At 47.8% G+C, this 19,697-nt stretch overlaps 2 protein-coding genes and 1 long non-coding RNA gene across 4 annotated transcripts; 2 read left to right on the forward strand and 1 right to left on the reverse strand.

Moving 5' to 3' along the window:
- Positions 1 to 12,487: 12,487 nt before the first annotated feature.
- On the reverse strand, positions 12,488 to 16,908 carry LOC144983673 (uncharacterized). The gene is made up of 2 exons (XR_013647438.1): positions 15,710 to 16,908; positions 12,488 to 15,605 (listed from the first exon to the last, which is right to left on the reverse strand). It is a non-coding gene; the product is annotated as an uncharacterized LOC144983673 (long non-coding RNA).
- Positions 12,877 to 15,321, forward strand: tceanc (transcription elongation factor A N-terminal and central domain containing). Its single transcript, XM_078930557.1, has 2 exons — positions 12,877 to 13,231; positions 13,303 to 15,321. The coding sequence occupies exons 1-2, from the start codon at positions 13,092 to 13,094 to the stop codon at positions 14,264 to 14,266; spliced, it is 1,104 nt and encodes a 367-aa protein (XP_078786683.1). The 5' UTR covers positions 12,877 to 13,091; the 3' UTR covers positions 14,267 to 15,321.
- On the forward strand, positions 15,392 to 19,432 carry LOC101174406 (ras-related protein Rab-9A). Of its 2 annotated transcripts, none has more exons than XM_011486223.4 (2): positions 15,392 to 15,567; positions 17,672 to 19,432. In XM_011486223.4, the coding sequence occupies exon 2, from the start codon at positions 17,794 to 17,796 to the stop codon at positions 18,394 to 18,396; it is 603 nt and encodes a 200-aa protein (XP_011484525.1). In that variant the 5' UTR covers positions 15,392 to 15,567; positions 17,672 to 17,793; the 3' UTR covers positions 18,397 to 19,432. The 2 variants fall into 2 exon arrangements, with proteins under 2 accessions (XP_011484525.1, XP_004066796.1); XM_004066748.5 differs by having other exon boundaries at positions 15,398 to 15,567; positions 17,696 to 19,432.
- Positions 19,433 to 19,697: the final 265 nt, after the last annotated feature.

The raw sequence follows: 19,697 nt of genomic DNA on the forward strand, positions 1-19,697 counted from the left end.
ATCGATCATTTGTGCTGAACGCCTGCCGGCCGCCATATTTGGACAAACATGCAGGAATTTCTTCATCTGGCCTCTTATCAGTGGTAATGGAGGGTGAGATAAGATATGCCCCCATCCCAGGGGAGGGGCAGGGGGGCAACAAAGACCCCATTTTCTCCGTTCTGCCTCTTTTGCTGGCTGTAAGAAACTCTGGTTGGGGCAGCAGGCGGCGTTTGAAGCAGGTTTCTGGGTTCCTTCTTTCTTTTTTCCCAAACCCGAGGTCATCGCTGAAGAATGTGGGCCGTCTCCCCCGCCCAAACTCCCCCGACAGCCCGCTCAAGGACAATGTGGCCCCCCTGGTGGGACTTTTCTGCTGCTTTCTCTGCCGTTGGTGCAGAGGGCAGCCATTGTTCAAAGGCATGTGGGAGGAGCTACGGCGTGTTTTCTGAAAAACGCCTTCAGTGCGGTTCTGCGGTCGGGATGGTTCTCCCCAAAATGCTGTAGTTGGGTAGAAAAGCATCAGAGCGTCACGTGGAGCAGAAGAAAAGGTCAAAGGTGAAACTCATGACATCACTGAGGCAGAACGTCAGAGGAGAACCGTAGCAGAGAGTCCTGTTCTCATCAGGAGGAGGTTCCTCGTTGTTCTCCTGAGTTCCTCCTGCTTCTCTACTCACGGCGCTCAGAGCCGCGGTTCTTCTTCCGGCCTCCTTCTCATCGCATCAGCGCTCATTTCAGACAACAGCGCCTCCAATTGAGCAGCAGCTGGAACTGCAGGATGTCGGGGATCTCCAGCAGTCTAGAACCTTTAACCTGAAAGAGTTCCCTCACAGTTCTCTGAGGATCCTCTACTCTGGGGGTAGAACAGAACACTTCCTGTTTTTTTAGGATGTTTTATCACATCTGCAGTTAAATCTGTCAGATCTACGTTCAGGTTTCTTTCAGGAGACATTTTTTTCCTATAACTTGAGCCCAAACTCCAAATCTCAGGAGCTTCACTGAATGCGGAACAGTGGCTTGTTCTGTGCTGAGAGGAAGAGGACGATGAAGAGGCTCAGATGGAGAACTGAGAGTGGACCTCCTCTCCTTGAGTCTTCCTCACTTCTGCATTTGCTTTCAGCGAGGAGGAAGTGGCTCGGTTCACTTCCTGCTGCTTAAGGCGAGTGGGCGGAGACGGCAGGAAGGCAGCGAGCGGCAGGGGGCGTGTCTTTGGTCTTTACCCAGAACCCCCGATGCTGACACAGAAAGGCAGGAAGTGTGACCCGGACTCGATGCAGCGGGGGGGGGGGGTCTGCGGGGCTTCCTGTTGGCTGTTCTGTCTGAACGTTTGTGGGGCTGCAGCTCCGGCCCGTCCTCCCCATGGGATCCCCACCCGTTTGAGCCGAATGAGAGGCTGCTGCTGCTGCAGGGGGACGCTGCATCAGCTGCTGCTGCTGCTGCAGCTGCTGGTGCTGCTGCAGCTGTTGGTGCAGCGTCCCCGGCTTTTGTCCGGCGTTTTGTTTTCTGACTCCATCCTCGCCTCTGACTGTCAAACGCCTGACATCATTTGTTTTCTTCTCCCCATTTCCTCCTCCTCCTCCTCCTCCTCCTCCTCCTCCTCCTCTCTCATGTTTTTGCCGTTACGTAACCGTCATGGCAGCCAGACTGGGACCCTTCGCACCACGTGGACGTGAAGTCCCCCCCCTTTTCAACCCCTGGCAGCAGCTGCTGCAGTTCTCAGTCCAGACTGCTTGGGGATAGTGTGAGTGCTGCATTCAGGGACCTGAGACGACCCCGCCTGCACCGCCCGTGTGGGTGGGGGGCGTTGGATGCAGGTGGAAGGAGGCCGCCGTGCTCCCAGAGGCCTCGTTTCCTGTAAGCACGGTTCTGAAGTGGTTCCTGAGCGCGGGAATCCACTTCTCCTCATTTGCATCAGCGGTTCCAGATGGAAGCAGAGACGGAGCGTTGGTTTCAGTCATGCACAGACGCTTTCAGGATTGTTCTCAGAACAGCAAAGCTCAGCGCCGGACTGCAGTTCCGCTCGCCAACTTCCTGTTGGCTGCCACTTCCTGAAACACATTGTGTGTTTTTCTTCCTTTTATGTTCCTCCTTGTGAAATGAGAGCTGAAGGCGAGGAGGTGAGAGGGAGCGTCTTCCTCTGAGGGGCAAAGATGATAGTTCAAAGCCCGAGGGGGAATGAAGGGATCCTGACCTGCCCCCCCAGGGTTCAGATGCCCCAGAGCGGGGCAGAGAGGGGCTGGTTTCATGAGCAGCTTTTGATGGGCAAGCCACTGAATGCAGGTTCTGAAGAAGTGACGGGCCTCGTGACCCGCTCTTCCTCCGTCATTCCAGGAATTCCTCAGAGTTTGTCGTCAGTCTTTCATCCACAAATCAGAGCTGCAGCTCTGTGGTTTCAGAAGGAGGTTCTGCTCACCAGCAGAGAGGGTTCTGAGAGGAGGCGGCTCGGTTTCTTCAGAAGTTCTGAAGATGAAAGAATGCAACTTAATCCAGAGACACGACGTGTGGAACATTCCACAGACTGACCAGATATTCAGGAAAGCTGCCAGTTAGCAGCAGCATCGTCTCTGTACACGTTTAAAAAAACGACTTCAAACCATTTTCATGTCTTTGAGGTTCTGCTCTGCTGCTGGGTTCTACTGTTCCACTGTTTGGTTCTGCTTTTAGTCTTTTTTATGTCACTTATTTATACTGCGGTCATTTCAGGAACTTTAATCCATCCATCCATCCATCCATCCATCCATCCATCCATCCATCCATCCATCATCCATTCATCCATCCATCATCCATCCATCATCCATCATCCATCATTCATCCATCCATCATCCATCCATCCATCATCCATCCATCCATCCATCATCCATCCATCCATCATCCATCCATCCATCCATCATCCATCCATCCATCCATCATCCATTCATCCATCCATCATCCATCCATCATCCATCCATCCATCCATCATCCATCCATCATCCATCATCCATCCATCATCCATCATCCATCATTCATCCATCCATCATCCATCCATCCATCATCCATCCATCCATCCATCATCCATTCATCCATCCATCATCCATCCATCCATCCATCATCCATTCATCCATCCATCCATCCATCCATCCATCATCCATTCATCCATCCATCATCCATCCATCCATCCATCATCCATTCATCCATCCATCCATCCATCCATCATCCATCCATCATCCATCCGTCCATCCATCATCCATCATCCATCATTCATCCATCCATCATCCATCCATCCATCATCCATCCATCCATCCATCATCCATCCATCCATCCATCCATCCATCCATCATCCATTCATCCATCCATCATCCATCCATCCATCCATCCATCATCCATTCATCCATCCATCCATCCATCCATCATCCATTCATCCATCATCCATCCATCCATCATCCATCATCCATTCATCCATCCATCATCCATCATCCATCATCCATCCATCCATCATCCATCCATCCATCCATCATCCATTCATCCATCCATCATCCATCCATCATCCATCATCCATCCATCCATCCATCATCCATCCATCATCCATCATCCATCCATCATCCATCATCCATCATTCATCCATCCATCATCCATCCATCCATCCATCATCCATCCATCCATCCATCCATCATCCATCCATCATCCATCCATCCATCATCCATCCATCATCCATCCATCATCCATCCATCCATCATCCATCCATCCATCAGCCATTCATCCATCCATCATCCATCCATCCATCCATCATCCATTCATCCATCCATCATCCATCCATCATCCATCCATCCATCCATCATCCATCCATCCATCATCCATCCAACCATCCATTCATCCATACATCTGTTGCTCCATTGACTGTTTGGAGATCTTGGGGCTCTGCAGGAGATGACTTCCTCATCTTGTCCTGGGGCTCATGCCCCGCCTCCTCTTGGTTGGACACGCCCACAACCTCCTCACCAGTACAGTGTCCAGGTGTCCTTCTGCTGTGCTGCTTCGTTCCAGGACATCAACTGTGTTCCTCCTGGATGTCTGAGCTCCTCCGACAGCAGAAGTCCACAATGGTTTCCAATAGCTGAACACCATGACTGTGAGGGACCAATGGGGCAGCTGTGGCGCTGAGGTAGAGCGGTCTCAGATGCATGTCTACTTGAAGAAGTGTCCTTGAGCAAGAAGCTCATAATGGTCCAGTAGCATCTGGTACGGCGGTTGCGTACAAGTTACTTTAGTGGAAAAGGAAAACGTAATTATACTTTATGTTTGTTGAGGATTGGTTTTGGACTCAGATGTGATCTATGAGGGCATCAGAACTCAACAGAACCCTAAATCTAAGAGGTTTCTGCAAAGGTTCTGTCATCAAATGATGTGTTTGGCGTCTCCCTCTGGTTGTACTGGTTTACATCTAGTTATCCTCTTTTGGTGTAAGGTCAAAACCCCGTCCATCTATGTTCATGCCGCACTAAAGACGCCTTCCGTGTTCTGTTGTTCATCATTACTTCTTCTTTTCTTCTGCTGGCTTTGGGTCAAAGTCGGGATTCAGGAAGTCCGGTTAAACATTTATGGGTGATGGAGGAAACAGATCTGCACCAGGAAGTAGAGAAGTAGGACTTTAGTCCTGGTTGCACTTCTACAGGAGGCTTTTCTTCTTCCTGCTTCTACACCTCGGTTCGGACAACAGCGCCACCCAATGAGCATCTGTTGGAACTGCAGGTTTGGTTTTCCTGAGAGCGCCGTGTGTAAAGGGGGCGTGGTCATTTCTCAGCTGTGACCACGGGACTGTTCAGAACTTTGATCTGCTTCACCCGAGTATGGTGTCTGTTAATGATCAGCTGGAGCCTCCGCCTGTCCCGTTTCCATGGCGTTCTCCGTTGCTTCCATGCTTTAATCTTTCGTCCTGTTTTCTCCCATGATCCCCATCCAAGCGCGTCGACGTTTGTCTTTCCTGATTGTCCGAGTGTGAGTTCTTCACGGGTCACAGATGTGGGTGTTTCTCCCACATGACCACTCAGGAATTCATCTGTGTGCGTGCGTCCACATGTGTTTAATAAAGAGCGCATGCCGACCGCTCATCCTGGTCACTCCTCCTCCTCCTCCTTCGACTCCTCCCTCCCTCATTGTTCTACTGCTCTGGCTGCAAAGCATCAGATGGCTGGAGGTGAAGAAGGAGGGGGGGAGGTGCAGGAATGTGTTTGGTAACTCTTTGGGGGGGGGGCAGAGAAGCAGGAAATGAAGGAGAAAGAAACGATGGAATGCAGAGGAGGAAAGGAGCGAAAGGTGGAGGGATTGAGAGGAGGTCAAAAGATCTAAACTGTAGGATATCTGGAATTCAGGCGCCATCGACCAGCGGAAATGACCACGGAGAGCCGCGGGAGGGGGGGAAGGGGGCGGAAAGATCATGCCAAACCAGCATCACATTAGCTTCCTCCCACCGAGAGGCTAAACACAAACCTCTTCTTATCAGGAGAACCTGCTTATCTCCACTGAAACCTCCGTGGTGAAGCATCTGGAACGGGTCACCGCAGGTGAACCACGCCCACTGTGAGACCCCCCCCCTGGCGTTTCAAACAGGAAGTAGACACAAGCTCCAGGAAGCCCAGATAACTTAGACTATGGCTGAATTTCTTCACTGTTTAGCGCGTTCGCCGTTCTATAGTTCTGTCTGAATCTACAGTTCAGTTGATGAATATAGACCACAATGCATTGCTCTCGATCAATTTTTATGAAAAAATCTATTTTTTAATAAACCATCAGCATTTTCATCCTCAGAACACAGTGGTTCATAAATAAAATGCTCAAATCGATTCCACTTTCACTTTGTGACGTCAAATTTGACATTTAAAGAAAAAGAAGTAGTGAGTGTTCGGGAGAAGGAAAGGACTTCTTGCTACCTAGTCGGTCCCCGGATATGACATCACTTCCTGTTTGTGGCCAACTTTACAACAGTTCAGCAGTTTGATTCCGATTTGCGCCCATAATTCTAACATTTTTTTGCATGTTGTAAACCTTAACACTCGTAACTTCAACAACGGAGAGCTTCCTCCAACTTAATTACAGCTCTGGAAAATAAAAGAGCATCAGCAAAATGCAGAAAATCTCAATGATGGAACCACAGCGTCTGTCTCTCTGCTCTCTGTTTGCAACAGGAAAAGAGGACGAGTGATTAATGCCCCCGGGGCAACAGCAGCTGCTTTTGTGTCTGTGTTAACGGAGGTAACAGAGTGTCGGTAGGGGGCGCTGCATCCTCGCACAGATGAGAGCAGACTGCCATCAAACCAAGTAGTAGAAGAAGAAAACGTCTGCACATGTGCAGTACGGATCAGGTAGACCCAGCCGTGTGGCCTGACTGCACCAATCAGATGCCTCAATAAAAGTAGGCGGAGCCTGCTGGCCCCCACGTCCAGCGTCCAAAACGTTGGACAGGTTTTGTCTTGCCTGCTCTCAAGTGGTGGGGGTGTGGCCTTCCGACAAGCTCGCTCCTGATTGGTGAGAGCGGTTGCCAAGGAAACCGTGACTCAGAGCGACTGGGAAGCGACTTGAACCGCTGGTGTAGCTCCACGTGGTGATCGGTGCTTCAAAAGCTTCTGAAGCAGCTCGGCTGTTTAACGCAGGAGGAAGAATCCGTTTCCGTCTGCAGAGACGTCTTTCCTCGCAGAACAAATGGCCTTTAGGGACGTGTCTGTCGCTGAGCTGATGCCGTCACACAGCAACAAAGACGGATTAAAACGGCCCAGAAGGGTTAAAGGTCAGCGATCGTCTGACAGCAATGTGCACTGTATCGACAGGAGGAGGGGCAGGACGCCGTCTGCTTCTCTTTTAAAGGTGGGAGGGGGTCTACGCCCACATTCCAGCCTGGAGGAGCTCTGGGAGCCAAACCAGGATGTGGTTATTCGTGACCATGCAAGGCCTCCTGGAGGGGGGGGTCCCCATCTGTCCAGCTGCTGCCTGGGGGGGCGCGGTCACTGATCAATGTTTCAGCGCCGGCCGTGGTCGTAAACCCTGGGCTGTCATGTGTTCACGGGAAAATCCATGTCCTGGTTTCCTGAGCGGTGGAACGGCTCGACCCGCCATCGATCCGAAAAGTGGAGCTTAAGTGCTTTGAACTGCAATCTGATGGCGGCGGCCAAACCCGGACTGACCACGCAGCTTCACACATCCTGTGACTGTTGAGTTTCATCACGGAAACTAAACTACGGAGGCCTGCAGCAGACAAAACACTGTTTGGACGCTGGGGTTTGGAGGTTCTCATTTCCTGAGCGAAGGCGGAGCCTAACGGGTAACCACGAGAGACTGACGGACCCTGACAAGAGAGAAAGACGAGAATCAGAAACACACACACATAGAGACACACACAAACACACACACACACACGTCTAAAGATACACATAGAAACACACACAAGAACACACACACACATAAAGATAAACATGGAACCAAACACACAAATACAGAAACACACATATAAAGATACACATAGAAACACACACACAGCTAAAGATATACACACACACAGACACAAATACATAGAGTTACACACCAACACTGACAGGAACACATATAAACAAACCGACTTACACTGACACACACTCACATACACACATGTACAAACACACACATAGACACACATACACAGATGCACAAACACACACATAGATACACGTACACAGATGCACAAACACACACATAGATACACGTACACACTTGCACTGACACACATGCACAAACACACACACCGCCACACATACACACATGCACAAACACACACACCGACACACATACACACATGCACAAACACACACACGGACACACAGCCATTAGAGAGCCTCAGCAGAGGTGGTGGAGCGTTTTCCGTGTTTTGCACAGATAAACATGTTTGTGGTTTCATGTCTCTGTGTCTGAGTGAAAACACGACGTGACCCTGAACGCATCGTCCTGATAAAGCTCCAGTCTGGGTCTGAACGGCTCTTTGCCTCCGTCTGTCAGCGTTCCGCCGTCTTTGTCTGTGGAGACCCAGACTATGGCGGAGTCTTCCTCCGTCAGTCGGAGGCCTTCAACCAGCAAACAGGAAGTCGCGTTGTTCGCACCTTCAGAGTGCCAACGTGTCAGTCTGTCTTCAAATAGGTCCTCTCCACCTCCACACATGAAACAGGAAGTCTGGTCAAAGTGCAAACTGAAGGAAGACTTCTTCAACACAACTGTCCTCCTTTTAAATCTGAGAGTTCTGCATGTTCTGCGTTTGCTGATGTGGTCAGAACTTCTCAGGGTTCCTGAGGCTTTGGCGTTCTCGCTTTTGTGGCCTTGTTGGGACCTTTGCAGTTGACCTTTGATGCTTACGGGGACCCGCCTTTCTCTGAGGCCTCTGTGGAGTCCAGACATCACCCCTGCAGTCGGGGTTTGTGGTCAAGCTTCAGGTGTGACGAGCGGCGCCCGATCAGGCTGTGAGAATGAATGGAACTCGACGCCATGTCCTTATAAGGGCAGCGGCGAGAACCATTGTGCCGTCACGCCCTCCCTCCATCAACTGTGGCGTGGTCGCTAGAGCAGGATGTGAGACAGCACTCCTCCACTTCCACTTTTGTCTGCGGGTCCCAAAGCCACGCCGAGGGCGCCACCCGATGGCGAGCTGCTGTCAGAGCGGCGGGGGGCTGGTAAAATTCCACTCCCACCGATAAAGAACGCACAAGCGCCAACAGGACGTGATAAGATCCTTGGGAATTCCTCTCATGTGTGGGTAAACGAACAGCAGCGTGGGGGCTTGTTGTGCACAGCAGGGCTCTGCGGGGGGGACCCCACCCGTCCCAACGAGCAGGACCTTCTGTGAACACCGGGTCTACTACTGCACAGTTCTGTGATCACAGGCCCAATGGGTCCGATTCTTCCTGAACCACATGTTTGTCTCTGTACATTGGAGACAGGAAGTGTGTTTTCTGTCACTTCCTGATCAATAGCATTGATGTCTGATCGGTCGACGATGAAGGAACATCTGCAGCGTTGGAGGAGCACCACCTGCAGACACCATGAAGACGTTCTACTTTAAGAATCTTTCAGTTTTTGCTTCATCAAAGCCGCATGGCGCCCCACGACGGACGGATGCTGGTCATCCGGACATCGTCTTGTTTTCCTGGTTTTCTTTGTGTTTCTGCACTTTATGACCGTAACTAATGAAAGCTATAAGCAAAAGTGACGTCGTAGAAACTATCAGAGGCTAGCTTAGCCGAGCGTCAGTATTAAAGACCCGCCCCCATCATCGATTGGTCGATTGAAGAAGAGTTCCTGTTGTTTTTTTCCCCAATCTCAGTCATCCCCTCAACCTGCAAACCTCTCAGCAAAACGCCGCACTTCAGTCAAACACGTATTAGTCAAAACGAAACAGGAAGTTGATCAAGGCTGACACAGAAAAAGGGGGAGAGGTGGGCGGGGCTTCATAAGATGAAGGTTGACTCCCAAAAGAGCAAAAGATTCAGAAAGTTCCTCAAACGGTGAAACATGCATTCGGCTGACGTCCGTTCATGAAAAGCTGCAGAAGAATCCAGAGTTTCTGCTGTCAGGAGTTCTGTCCTCCACCTGTCGGTGGTTCGAGGGTTAATTAATCTGAAACCTGTTCAGAGGCTTTCAGGGACTCAACAAAAGAACAAAACCTTTGGCCGCCTTCCCTCCATTTATCCCAACAAACAGGAAGTTGAGCTGCAGTCAGATCATGAAGGATTCTGGGAGTGCCGGCTGCAGGCCCGTCGGTCCTGAACATTCAGTGTGACGTTCATTGATCCGTCTCTTGATCAGCTGATGTCTCTTTATTGTCAAACGTCCCTTTTTCTGTTTTCATGTTATTCTTCATTTCTGTCCTCTTTTTTGCATTTTTCTTGCCTCTCTTTGTCTTCCACGTACTTTAGAAGGCGGTGGTTCTAAAGTACGTGAACCGGTTGAGATCGCTTAGACTTCTGCAGGAACTGAACAGAAAACGTGTCGTCACAACAATAGAAAGACACAAACAAACGTTACATGTTTTTGTGTGTTTTATTGAACACAACACGTACAAATTCTCCAGAGTAAGTGAACCTGTAGGCCGACTGTCCTCCAGCAGAGTGTAATCGGACCTGCACAACAGTCAGGAGGAGTTCTGGATCATTCTTTGAACAACGTTTATCCTAATTATGGGATGTTTGGCGTGAATTCCTCTCTTGAGCTGCAGCATCTCAGGACTCTGGAAGACCTTTTCTTCTGTTTTCCTGCTGATGACGGTGCCGTCAGGCAGCAAGGCTGCCCCTAACCATGATGCTCCCTCCACCTGTTGGGATGAGGTTTGGATGTGTTGTGTGTTCTTTGGTCTCTCAGTTGAGCGCTGTGGAACCTCCAGGTTCTCCAACGTTCTGCAGGGCAGCAGAGGTTTGCTCCCCTGAACTCTCGTTCGGTGGTTTTCTCAGCGTGGGTTGGTCTACGACAGTGTTAGCGTGTGCATGTGCGTGTTTGTGTGCGTGTTCGTGTTCGAGTGTGTGCGTGTTCGGCTGAACCACCAGGATTCTCCTTCACCTCGTCTCTGCTGCTCTCCTGCAGCCGTCCTCACAGGGTGACCACGCCCACGGCGAGCAGCAGCGTTTTCTCCGTTTGCCTTCTCTGAAGGTTTGACTGTAGAGTTCTGTTCCCGTCAGACAAATCAAACTGTTGTGGCGTTTTTGTTGTGAGGCCGTCCGTCTCACACGGATTGAATTCCAGTCTGTTTTAAATCAACGCCTGGATTAAAGATTTTTCTCTTTGGCAGGGAATTTTTTACATTTTGATCAATAAACACAAAATCTTTGTGTGGTATTGTTTTTTTTTCTTCTGTTGTTGAGACTCAGATGAACACAGTTTCTGCTCAGTTTGTGCAGAAATCTGAGCGAGTCGGGGGGTGGGGGGGGTCACTCTCTTTTTCCTGCACGGTAAGTCAGGTTTTATGAGAAGATTAGAGTCTGTCTCTAAAATAACTCGTTTAAATGGTTTTACCTCCACTGACTCCTCAGAGGGAGTCCACCCCCCATAGGGTGTTGTAGGGAGGATGGGGGGGGGGGGGGTCCAGCTGAACACCTCACAGTATTGAAGCACCCCCCCCCCCCCCCCTCAGCATAGGCTCTGTATCCTGCTGTCGACTCGCTGAATGTTGCTGATCAGTGAATCAAGATGACGTTTAAATAAAGTTTTTATTTATTTATTCATGTTTTGTCACTGATGGGGGGTCTTTCCACAGACTCTGCACCCCCCTGGTTCTGACTCGTTTGGACCCCATCAGATGCCCCCCCCCGGCCCTCTGCTCCTGCAGCAGCATCCCTGCCGTTGAGCAGGAAAACACTAACGTCCTCCTGGTGCTGCACAGCTGAAAGACCTGCCTGTTCTTGTCCACAGATGTCTCTTGGCGTGTGCGTGTTGCAGCGTGGCGGGGGCTCCTTCGTGCAGGAAAACGTCTAAAAACGCCCAGTGATCGTAATCCCACAGGTGTGACTGTTGGATAATTGCAGTGGGGCTTTACCTGTTCTGATAGCAGAACTCCTGTTTTTAAGGATCTGAAGCAGAAAAGGACAGAATCCACGAGGCTGGAGGTTCTTTTAGATTAAAACCATCAAAGGTTCACACTTTTCTTTACTAAACAGATGAGAAAACACGAAAATCGATCAATATTTGCCACTAAATGTTAACTTAAACAGGTTTACACCCATTCCTTCATTCATGATGATGTTTCTGGTTCGAATTGGACGGTTTCTGATCCATGATCTGTCGTCCTGACAACTGCAGGTTCTCTGCATGTTCCATTGAGCGTTCTCCACGGCTGAACCGATGATCCGGTTGAACCAGTAGAAGACTGGTTCATCTAAGTCGGAGCTCAATTAAACGCTCTTTGGTGACAAAACAGATGTCTTGTTTTAGTAAAAACATCACATCAATAAAAGAAAAGAGGGAAAAAAGGTAAAGAATTTTCACAGATTTGTTCTATAGAATATGGTTCTGCATCTGGGAGAAACCCCGACAGGCGTCTGCAGCCTCAAACATCAGCTCTGATCTGCTGTTGGTTGCATCATGGTTCCGAGGGGCTCAGAAAAATGCAGAATTTGCACATATATGCCGCTGAATCATGTCGGTGCAGCTTCCTGCTGCAGCTTGAATGGGTCAGGAGGATGGATGTCAGCTTCCTCCACCACAGAACAGCTGCTGGGAAGGAGAGGTGCATGTTGCTGCACGCCGCTCCACCACAGGCCAAGCCTCCAACAGCAGTCACCTGGAATGCAGGCAAACGTTTTCATCCAAATGAAGCTTTGGAAGTGGTTTCTTTCCTGCTTTCATAGGTCTGAACAAACAAAACGGCACTAAATGAACTGCTGTCTACTTTTATACTGAAGTATTCTACCAATAAAGAATGTACATCCAAAATGTTTATTGAGTCAATCTCTTAACTAAATAATTTTAAAGAAACTGACTCAAGCTTATTTTGTCCCTAAAATTAAAAATGAGAGACCATAAATGACAAAAACAATTAGACTATTTAGAAACTTTATGTTTATTACTTCTAACTGGTCAAATCCTTTTTTTTTTACCTTTACTGGTAAATTATTCTGTGTATTTATTTATTTATAAGATAGTTTTGAACGTGTTCTTATCAAATGCAGTCAATAATATCGCTTTCAAATGTGTTCACATTTTTTTTCTGTGAATAAAGATTTTTTAAACTGTAATCATAAAAAACTTTTCTCAGAACATAAAAATGACAAACAGTAAGGAACATTAAACATAAAACTGTACACCAATGTTTCTAGATTAAATCCATCAGCACGAAGTCTTAGGTATGGGTTATAAAAGTAAAAAAAGAAGACAAATTAAATTAATATTATGTTAATCTACAAATTTTAGAAAGATAATTTAGGTTTTAACTGCTTTTTTGAATTTTTTCTGGGTGAAATTGTGTAATTAATGTGTCATTTGGGCAAATAACCTAAAGAAATTTTGAGTTTTATCAGATAAAATTGTGTTTATGGTTTATTTTCGTTATCCGTCAAACCAAACAGTTAAATTAAATCTTTGTTGTCGTCGGACTCTGAACTTCCGGGTTCTGCACTTCCGGTTTCCTCCTCATGTGAAATATGACACCAGAGCTCCATCTAGCGGCAAATGTCGGAACTGTTGTTGTTTTTGTTTTTTCACAGAAACAACATGGCCGCCCCCGCGCGCCGGTGACGACTGCTAGCAAGAAAAAAAAACCGCCGGTCATGAAGGAAATCAGGTAGATTGGTCCTCCTTGAAGGACTCGATCCGTTTTAAAGGAAGGATCATGATGGGATGTTTGTGTTTCAGCTCCCCTGAAGACCGGAAGCAGTTCTTCCGGCTCCTTCTGCAGCTGGAGAAGATCTCTGCGGGGAGGAGCTCCGGGAACGCCGCCGTTCTCCTCAACAGGCTGGAGAAGTTCCGAGTCACGGCGGAGGAGGTGGAAATAACCGGCCTGGAGGAGGTTCTGCTCCGGCTGCTGAGGAGCAGCGAGGAGCTGAGCTTCAGGGAGAAGGTCCAGGGCTTGTTGAGGAGGTGGAGGAGCGGAGACAGAGGAGGGGTGGAGGATCAGCTGAGCAGCACGGGTTCTCCTGGAGGTTCTGAGGAGGACGGTGTTCTAGCAGATCCAGAACCCACAGCGGTGAAGGCTCCGGAGCCACAGTCCCCGGGGGAAGAACCGGGTCTCCAGAGTCCAGGATCCACTGCAGAGAGGAGATCTGCGTCCTTAGAATCTGCCAGAACCAAATGTGTCCAGCTCCTCCTCGCCGCCCTCCTCCCTGACCTCCCTGACCCCCCTGACCCAGAGCAGGCAGCAGAGCTGGCGGGAGCCATCGAGGAGCACATCCACCAGCTCCACAAACCCAACCAGCTCAGGTACAAGACCTGTGTGAGGAGCAAGGTGGCAAACCTGAGGAACCCCAAGAACCCGCACCTCCGCCGGGGGCTCCTGAGCGGCTCCCTGCTCCCCCAGGCCTTCGCCCGCATGTCTGCCGAGGAGATGGCCGGCCCCGAGCTGCGCAGGCTGCGGGAGGAGATCTGCAGGCGGGGCGTGAACGAGAGGCAGCTCCCCCGGCTGGAGGAGGGGACGCCCACACGGGGGGTGCGGTGCCGCCGGTGCGGGGGGTCCGACTGCAGGGTGACGCAGGTGTCCAGGGGGGCGCTCTTCCTGCCCGCGTGGGTGAGGCGGGGGGGCCCCGGCGAGGACGCCATGACCTTCGTGACCTGCAGCGTCTGCGGGCAGCAGTGGTACCACAGCCGCTGGAGCTGCCTGTAGCTCCAGGGGTCAAAGGTCATCAGAGGAGGACAGAAGGTTCCTCAGACAGAACCAGTGACTCGCATGATTCAGCTTTTATTTTGAAATGAGGAAGGAAGCCGTTTGACCTTAAATTTCCAAATGTTCTTGTTGGTCCTCGAGCTTTCTCATCTTCTCGGTTCCGTTGCATCATGGGAAACGGAGTCAGGAGACGTGTGACGGCTGAGGATGATGGTCATGTGACTCCTCCTCCTCCTGAGGTGGTGACTCCACATCGCTGTGAAATCACATGGAAGGAATCTGAGGAATGTCGGGGAAAGCGGGTTCTGTCTGGACCACAAAGGAGACCAGAACCAGAACCAGAACCAGACGTCACATTTGGAGGAGGGGCTTCCTCGTCTTCATGGAGGAGCGTCTGACAGTCCTCTTTCATTCACAGATTTTCTCCCCAAAGGGGGAACTTACATGTGAAATCTTTTCCAGAAAAGCATCCGGTTCAGTTCAGAGAACCCAGAATGATGCTGTCTGTCCACATTTTTATGAACTTTATCATCAAAAAGGCTACAAACCTAGAATAGATGTATTTATAGTCAATGTTGCACATTTTCTCTGTTTATTGGAGCTTTATTGACACATTTTAATGATCTCTGATCACCAAAAATCATCTCGTTTTACTGACATGTTTTAGCTTCTTTAAACGCTCCACTAAAATAGACATATTTCTGCTTTTTTAAAGCGTATTTTTGTAGTTTATATTAGTTCAGACGCAGTTCAGAATAAAATATGAAGGAATAAAATAATATATATATATAATTAAAAACAGTATAAACAACTTTTACAGAACATATTCCCAATAAAAGCGTAAAGTTTTACTACCACATTTTATTGATTTTATTGACTGACCTTTCATTATTTTCCAATTGTAATGGTATTTTTCTGAACTACTGGATGTAGCTCGTTAACTTCTACATCTTTAACATTTTTTATTTATTCTGTATATTTATTGTATTTTGCATATTTATCCTTTTCTCTGAAGATTTCAACATAAAAATAAAGCTTTTATTGTTACATATTAAGCGGCAGTAAAACCTCTATAGTTTTAATTTGGTCAAATTATTTATTATGTGTGGTGGTGCTGACGTCATCCCGGAGGGGGTGTGGCAGTCCAGTGGTCATGTGACCGTCCGCGCTTGTTGGAGCCGCGAGGACTTTCTTCGGAGGAAGTCTCACCGGACGAGGTGGATCCGCGGCGGGACGGACGTGAGGGTTTCTGAACGTTAGACGTCATCGCCGAACTCCAGGACGAGCCACGTTCATGACAGGTACTAAGATGGAGGCGAAAGCGGAACTTTGGACGGTTCTGTTGACGTTTTTGGAGGCAAAATGCGGGAAAACTATAGCTCATTATCGGTCAGGACCGAAAAACCGCTTTTCTCTCTCTCTCCCCCCTGGATAATTTCTTACCGTAAAATGTTTTCTTTTGACGCAAAGTCGAGTTTACGTCTGTTGCACCACATGAGTTTCCAAACGTTCCTTCAGGAGGATCCTGCTTGTTCTTTCAGGTGTTTTTATGGTCGCTGTAAACTTTTATGCTCATTAACTTAATGAAGGGAAAAGGTCAAACCAACAAATGAGCGATAAAAACATCCAACTTTCTGCTAAAAGTTCATTTAAATCGTTGATTCAGGCTTTAATTATTATTCCATGAAGCTTTATCATGTATAACATTTATTATTTATCTTTTACAGGCATGACTTTCGTTTTTTTGTCTATTCTTCTGTCAGTTTTATATTTTAATTCTAATCATTTCCACAACCTGCTTTCATTTAAGCTAAATTAGCTTAAGGGCAGTTTTGTGTTTTATTTGTGACTCAGCTCTTTTTTTTATTGTTACAGTTAATATTTTGCATTTACATACATTTTTCCTCTTCTCTTAACCTTTTCAGATTAAAGTAGCTGCATCAAAGGTTCACTTTTTGTGCTTTGATGTATTTTTTCATTCTTTTTTCCTCTGCGGTTTAAATATTTCATCTTTTCCCACGTGCAGCAGCCGCACAGACCACAGCCCACTCGCGTGGTCGGCTTTCAGCTTTCTCTGAATAAAGGCACAGAGTGAAGCACATGACTGCGCGTGTGACTGCACGGCCGTCTGCGCAGTCATCCCTTCATTCCTGCCTCCGTTCTGCTGTGAGGAAAATCTGCAGAGCGGCAACAAAGACGGCGTTCTTCTGCTTCTCTGCTGGGCGTTTCTGTTCATGTGACGCCTCCGCCGCATGACGCCTTCGGTCAGAAACCTGCGACCCTCAGGAAACCTTCACTGCAGACGCACAGACTTGTATTTGCTGCAGACCGATGGGCTTCATAAAGCTGCAGGTCGTAACTGAGTCGTCTCAAAGTTCTCCGCTAAAGGCAAAACCTCACCGTCGGTGTTTGACTCCGTCTCAGTCCAGACGATCCGAATCCTATGAGCAGAGGAACCTGCAGCAGAACCAGAATCACGGAAAACGTTCAACCCAAAAGACCAACTTTTCACAGCCGTGGACTCAATCTAGACCGATAAATGTGAAATCCTTTAAAATGTTTAACAAAGTAGTTCTGCTTCAGTAGAACTTCATTCAAATGACATTTAACTGGATAAAAGTTTTCAAATCAAAACTGAAACATAAAAAATGACAAAAACCACCAAGAACTGCAAAAAACCCACAATAAAAGTAAAATAAAGTTTTCAAATGTGTCTCTAAAAAAGGAACCTAGTCTCCTTTACTTTCATTTTCTCTAAACATCCATAAGTCTAATTTTTAGTCACTTTTAGAGCTTCTATTTGAGGTCAAAGGTCAGATTGTTTTGTCTTAGACCTCTAAGGCGCCGCATTGTTTGTTGTTTTATTTTGAAGGAACTCCATCATGTTTCCATCAGTTTGAGGATGAAAGCGGATCATGTGAAGTTTATCCTGATCAGCATCTGAAGTCACGTGGGGGGGTCAGAGGTCACGTTTATGAGGGAGGGAGGAGCCTAAGACTTTTTCTTAGAAGTTTTAGTGGAAACAACGCCTTTTAATGCAGGAAAGTGTGGATCTGTTGATCTCTAGAAAGTCTTCATGCTGATGTTTGTGAAACCGTTGTTCCCATAAACCCATTGGAGTTTCTCTCCGTGAGGAAGACGATGGTCTTGGTTGGTCCGTTTCTTCCTGATGCTGCAGATTCTCCAAAGAATCAAATCAGATCTTTTTCCTCTCGCTGCTCTGACTTCTTTGTCAACCGTGTGCTGTTTAAATAAAGTTTTATATCAGACAATGAGGTCACAAAGCAAACTTCTCAGTCAACTTTAAACTTATGAGTACTTTTTCCTTCAAAAGAAAATGCTCTTTAGGGTGGTTTTATTTTGAAAGGACAAATGGGGTCTTGTGTTTGCATCCTGTGGTTTCAGAGCTTGTTCTCCTCCCAAACTCAGACGCCGGCGCTCCTCGTCGCTCTCACGCCATGTGGCCCCTCCTCAGCTGAGGCCGGCCGCCCCGGACCCGTGCGCCCCCTCTGGGCCGGAACCTCGCCATGGCCAAGTCGGCGCTCCTGAAGGTGATCCTCCTGGGGGACGGCGGCGTGGGCAAGTCCTCGCTCATGAACCGCTACGTCACCAACAAGTTTGACTCGCACCTCTTCCACACCATCGGGGTGGAGTTCCTCAACAAGGAGCTGGAGGTGGACGGGCGGCGCGTCACCCTGCAGATCTGGGACACGGCGGGGCAGGAGCGCTTCCGCAGCCTCCGCACGCCGTTCTACCGCGGCTCCGACTGCTGCCTGCTCACCTTCAGCCTGGACGACGGCCAGAGCTTCAGCAACCTGGCCAACTGGAAGAAGGAGTTCAGCTTCTACGCCGACGTCAAGGACGCCGACCACTTCCCCTTCCTGGTCCTGGGCAACAAGCTGGACGTGCCGCAGCGCCAGGTGTCCGGCGAGGACGCGCGGCAGTGGTGCCGGGAGAACGGCGGACTCCCCTACTTTGAGACCAGCGCCAAGGACGCCACCAATGTGGCGTCGGCATTTGAGGAGGCCGTGCGGCGCGTTCTGGCGTCCGACGACAGAGACGATCACGTGATTCACGCCGACACGGTGCGTTTGCAGAAGAAGACGCAGAGCGAGCCCCGCTGCTGCTGAGCGCCGCGGAACGTGACCCGCAGAGGCGCCGCGGGACGTTTGGAGCGAGTCTGGAGTCACGATCAAACCAACTCTTCATCTTCAGTCCGTTTTTCAGATCTCCACACAATGTGGAGAAACGAATGATTTACATTTTTTCAGGTACTAAGCTCACACATCTCACATTTGTGGATATTTGTTTTGCTCACTCTTTTTGGTTTTAAACAACTTTGAGGAAAGCTAAATGTTTTATTTTGAAAAGAGACAAAAGTGGGACTTCCTGTTTCCACAGCAGCTCAACGGTTCACTTTCTCAGTTTAGATTGTTTTCACCTTTTTTTCCTTCCTGGTTTGTTTCTTTTAATTCATGTTTGCTTTTATTTTATTTGTGTGTTTTGATTTTTTTTCTTTTCTTTTACCCAAATTTTGTTTTCTTGTTCTGTATTTTTTCTTTTCTCCAGATTTCTGTTCTTTGTTTCCTTCTCAGATGGTTTTCAGGAAGTCAAAGGTTTTCTCAGCCGATGCAGAAACAGATTTTAGCTTCTAGAAACCTTCAGAACATCCTCAGACTTAATTATTGTTATTTTCATCTTTAATCAAACTTTAACTAAAACTTGACCATTTTCTTGGTGCAGTTTTATTTTCTCCTGAGGAAAAAAACAGTGAATCTTGGCGCAAACTCCGACGTTTTTCTAAAGTACTTTTGTGTATTTCTTTTAAATCACACAGTTTGAATCTTCTACAAGAACAATTTTTTAATTAAATAACCTGTAATGTTTGAACATTTAATTGAATTTTAATTCATGGCACATTCTTTATAGATTTAGCTTAATTCTTTAAAAAAAGGTTTGTTTTATCAATTTTGTAAAGGAAAATGTTTTGGAATGATTGACATTATCATAATTTATTGAGCTTGATGTTAAATGAATCTGGAAAACATCTGAAAAAAATGTGTTTGATGCCTAAAAGTTGAATGTTTTCTGCTGAACGTCTGTGTTGATTTGTTCAAACTTTTTTTCGTTCTAAAACAGAACCATTAAAAGTTGTCTGCTGAAAAACAGGAGATTCTTAGACGCTTAAATGTTTTTCTGGCTAAACTTTCTTCTGGTTTTGGTCGTTTCTCATTTAACGACAGTTTGGCTTCATAGAAAAGCTGGAACGTGTGAAGACGACCTAAACCAGAACCTCGGCTAACGTTGGAGGACTTCCTGTTGACGTGCTTTTATTTTGGCAATGTTGGAATGACAGGAACCCAGAACCTTCCACCTAGAACCTGTTTTATCCTAGAATTACACTTTGCTGTTGAAAAAAGGCTAAAGTACC

This window comes from Oryzias latipes, chromosome 2 (genome assembly GCF_053564925.1).
Source record: "Oryzias latipes strain Hd-rR chromosome 2, Olatipes_Hd-rR_3.1".
Lineage (NCBI taxonomy): Eukaryota > Metazoa > Chordata > Actinopteri > Beloniformes > Adrianichthyidae > Oryzias > Oryzias latipes.

Bases quoted from the DNA above. Each gene is read 5' to 3' on its own strand.
- LOC101174406 (XM_011486223.4), top strand. From the start codon at position 17,794: ATGGCCAAGTCGGCGCTCCTGAAGGTGATCCTCCTGGGGGACGGCGGC.
- tceanc (XM_078930557.1), top strand. From the start codon at position 13,092: ATGACACCAGAGCTCCATCTAGCGGCAAATGTCGGAACTGTTGTTGTT. The intron at 13,232-13,302 runs GTAGATTGGTCC...TTTGTGTTTCAG, and splicing joins CCGGTCATGAAGGAAATCAG to CTCCCCTGAAGACCGGAAGC.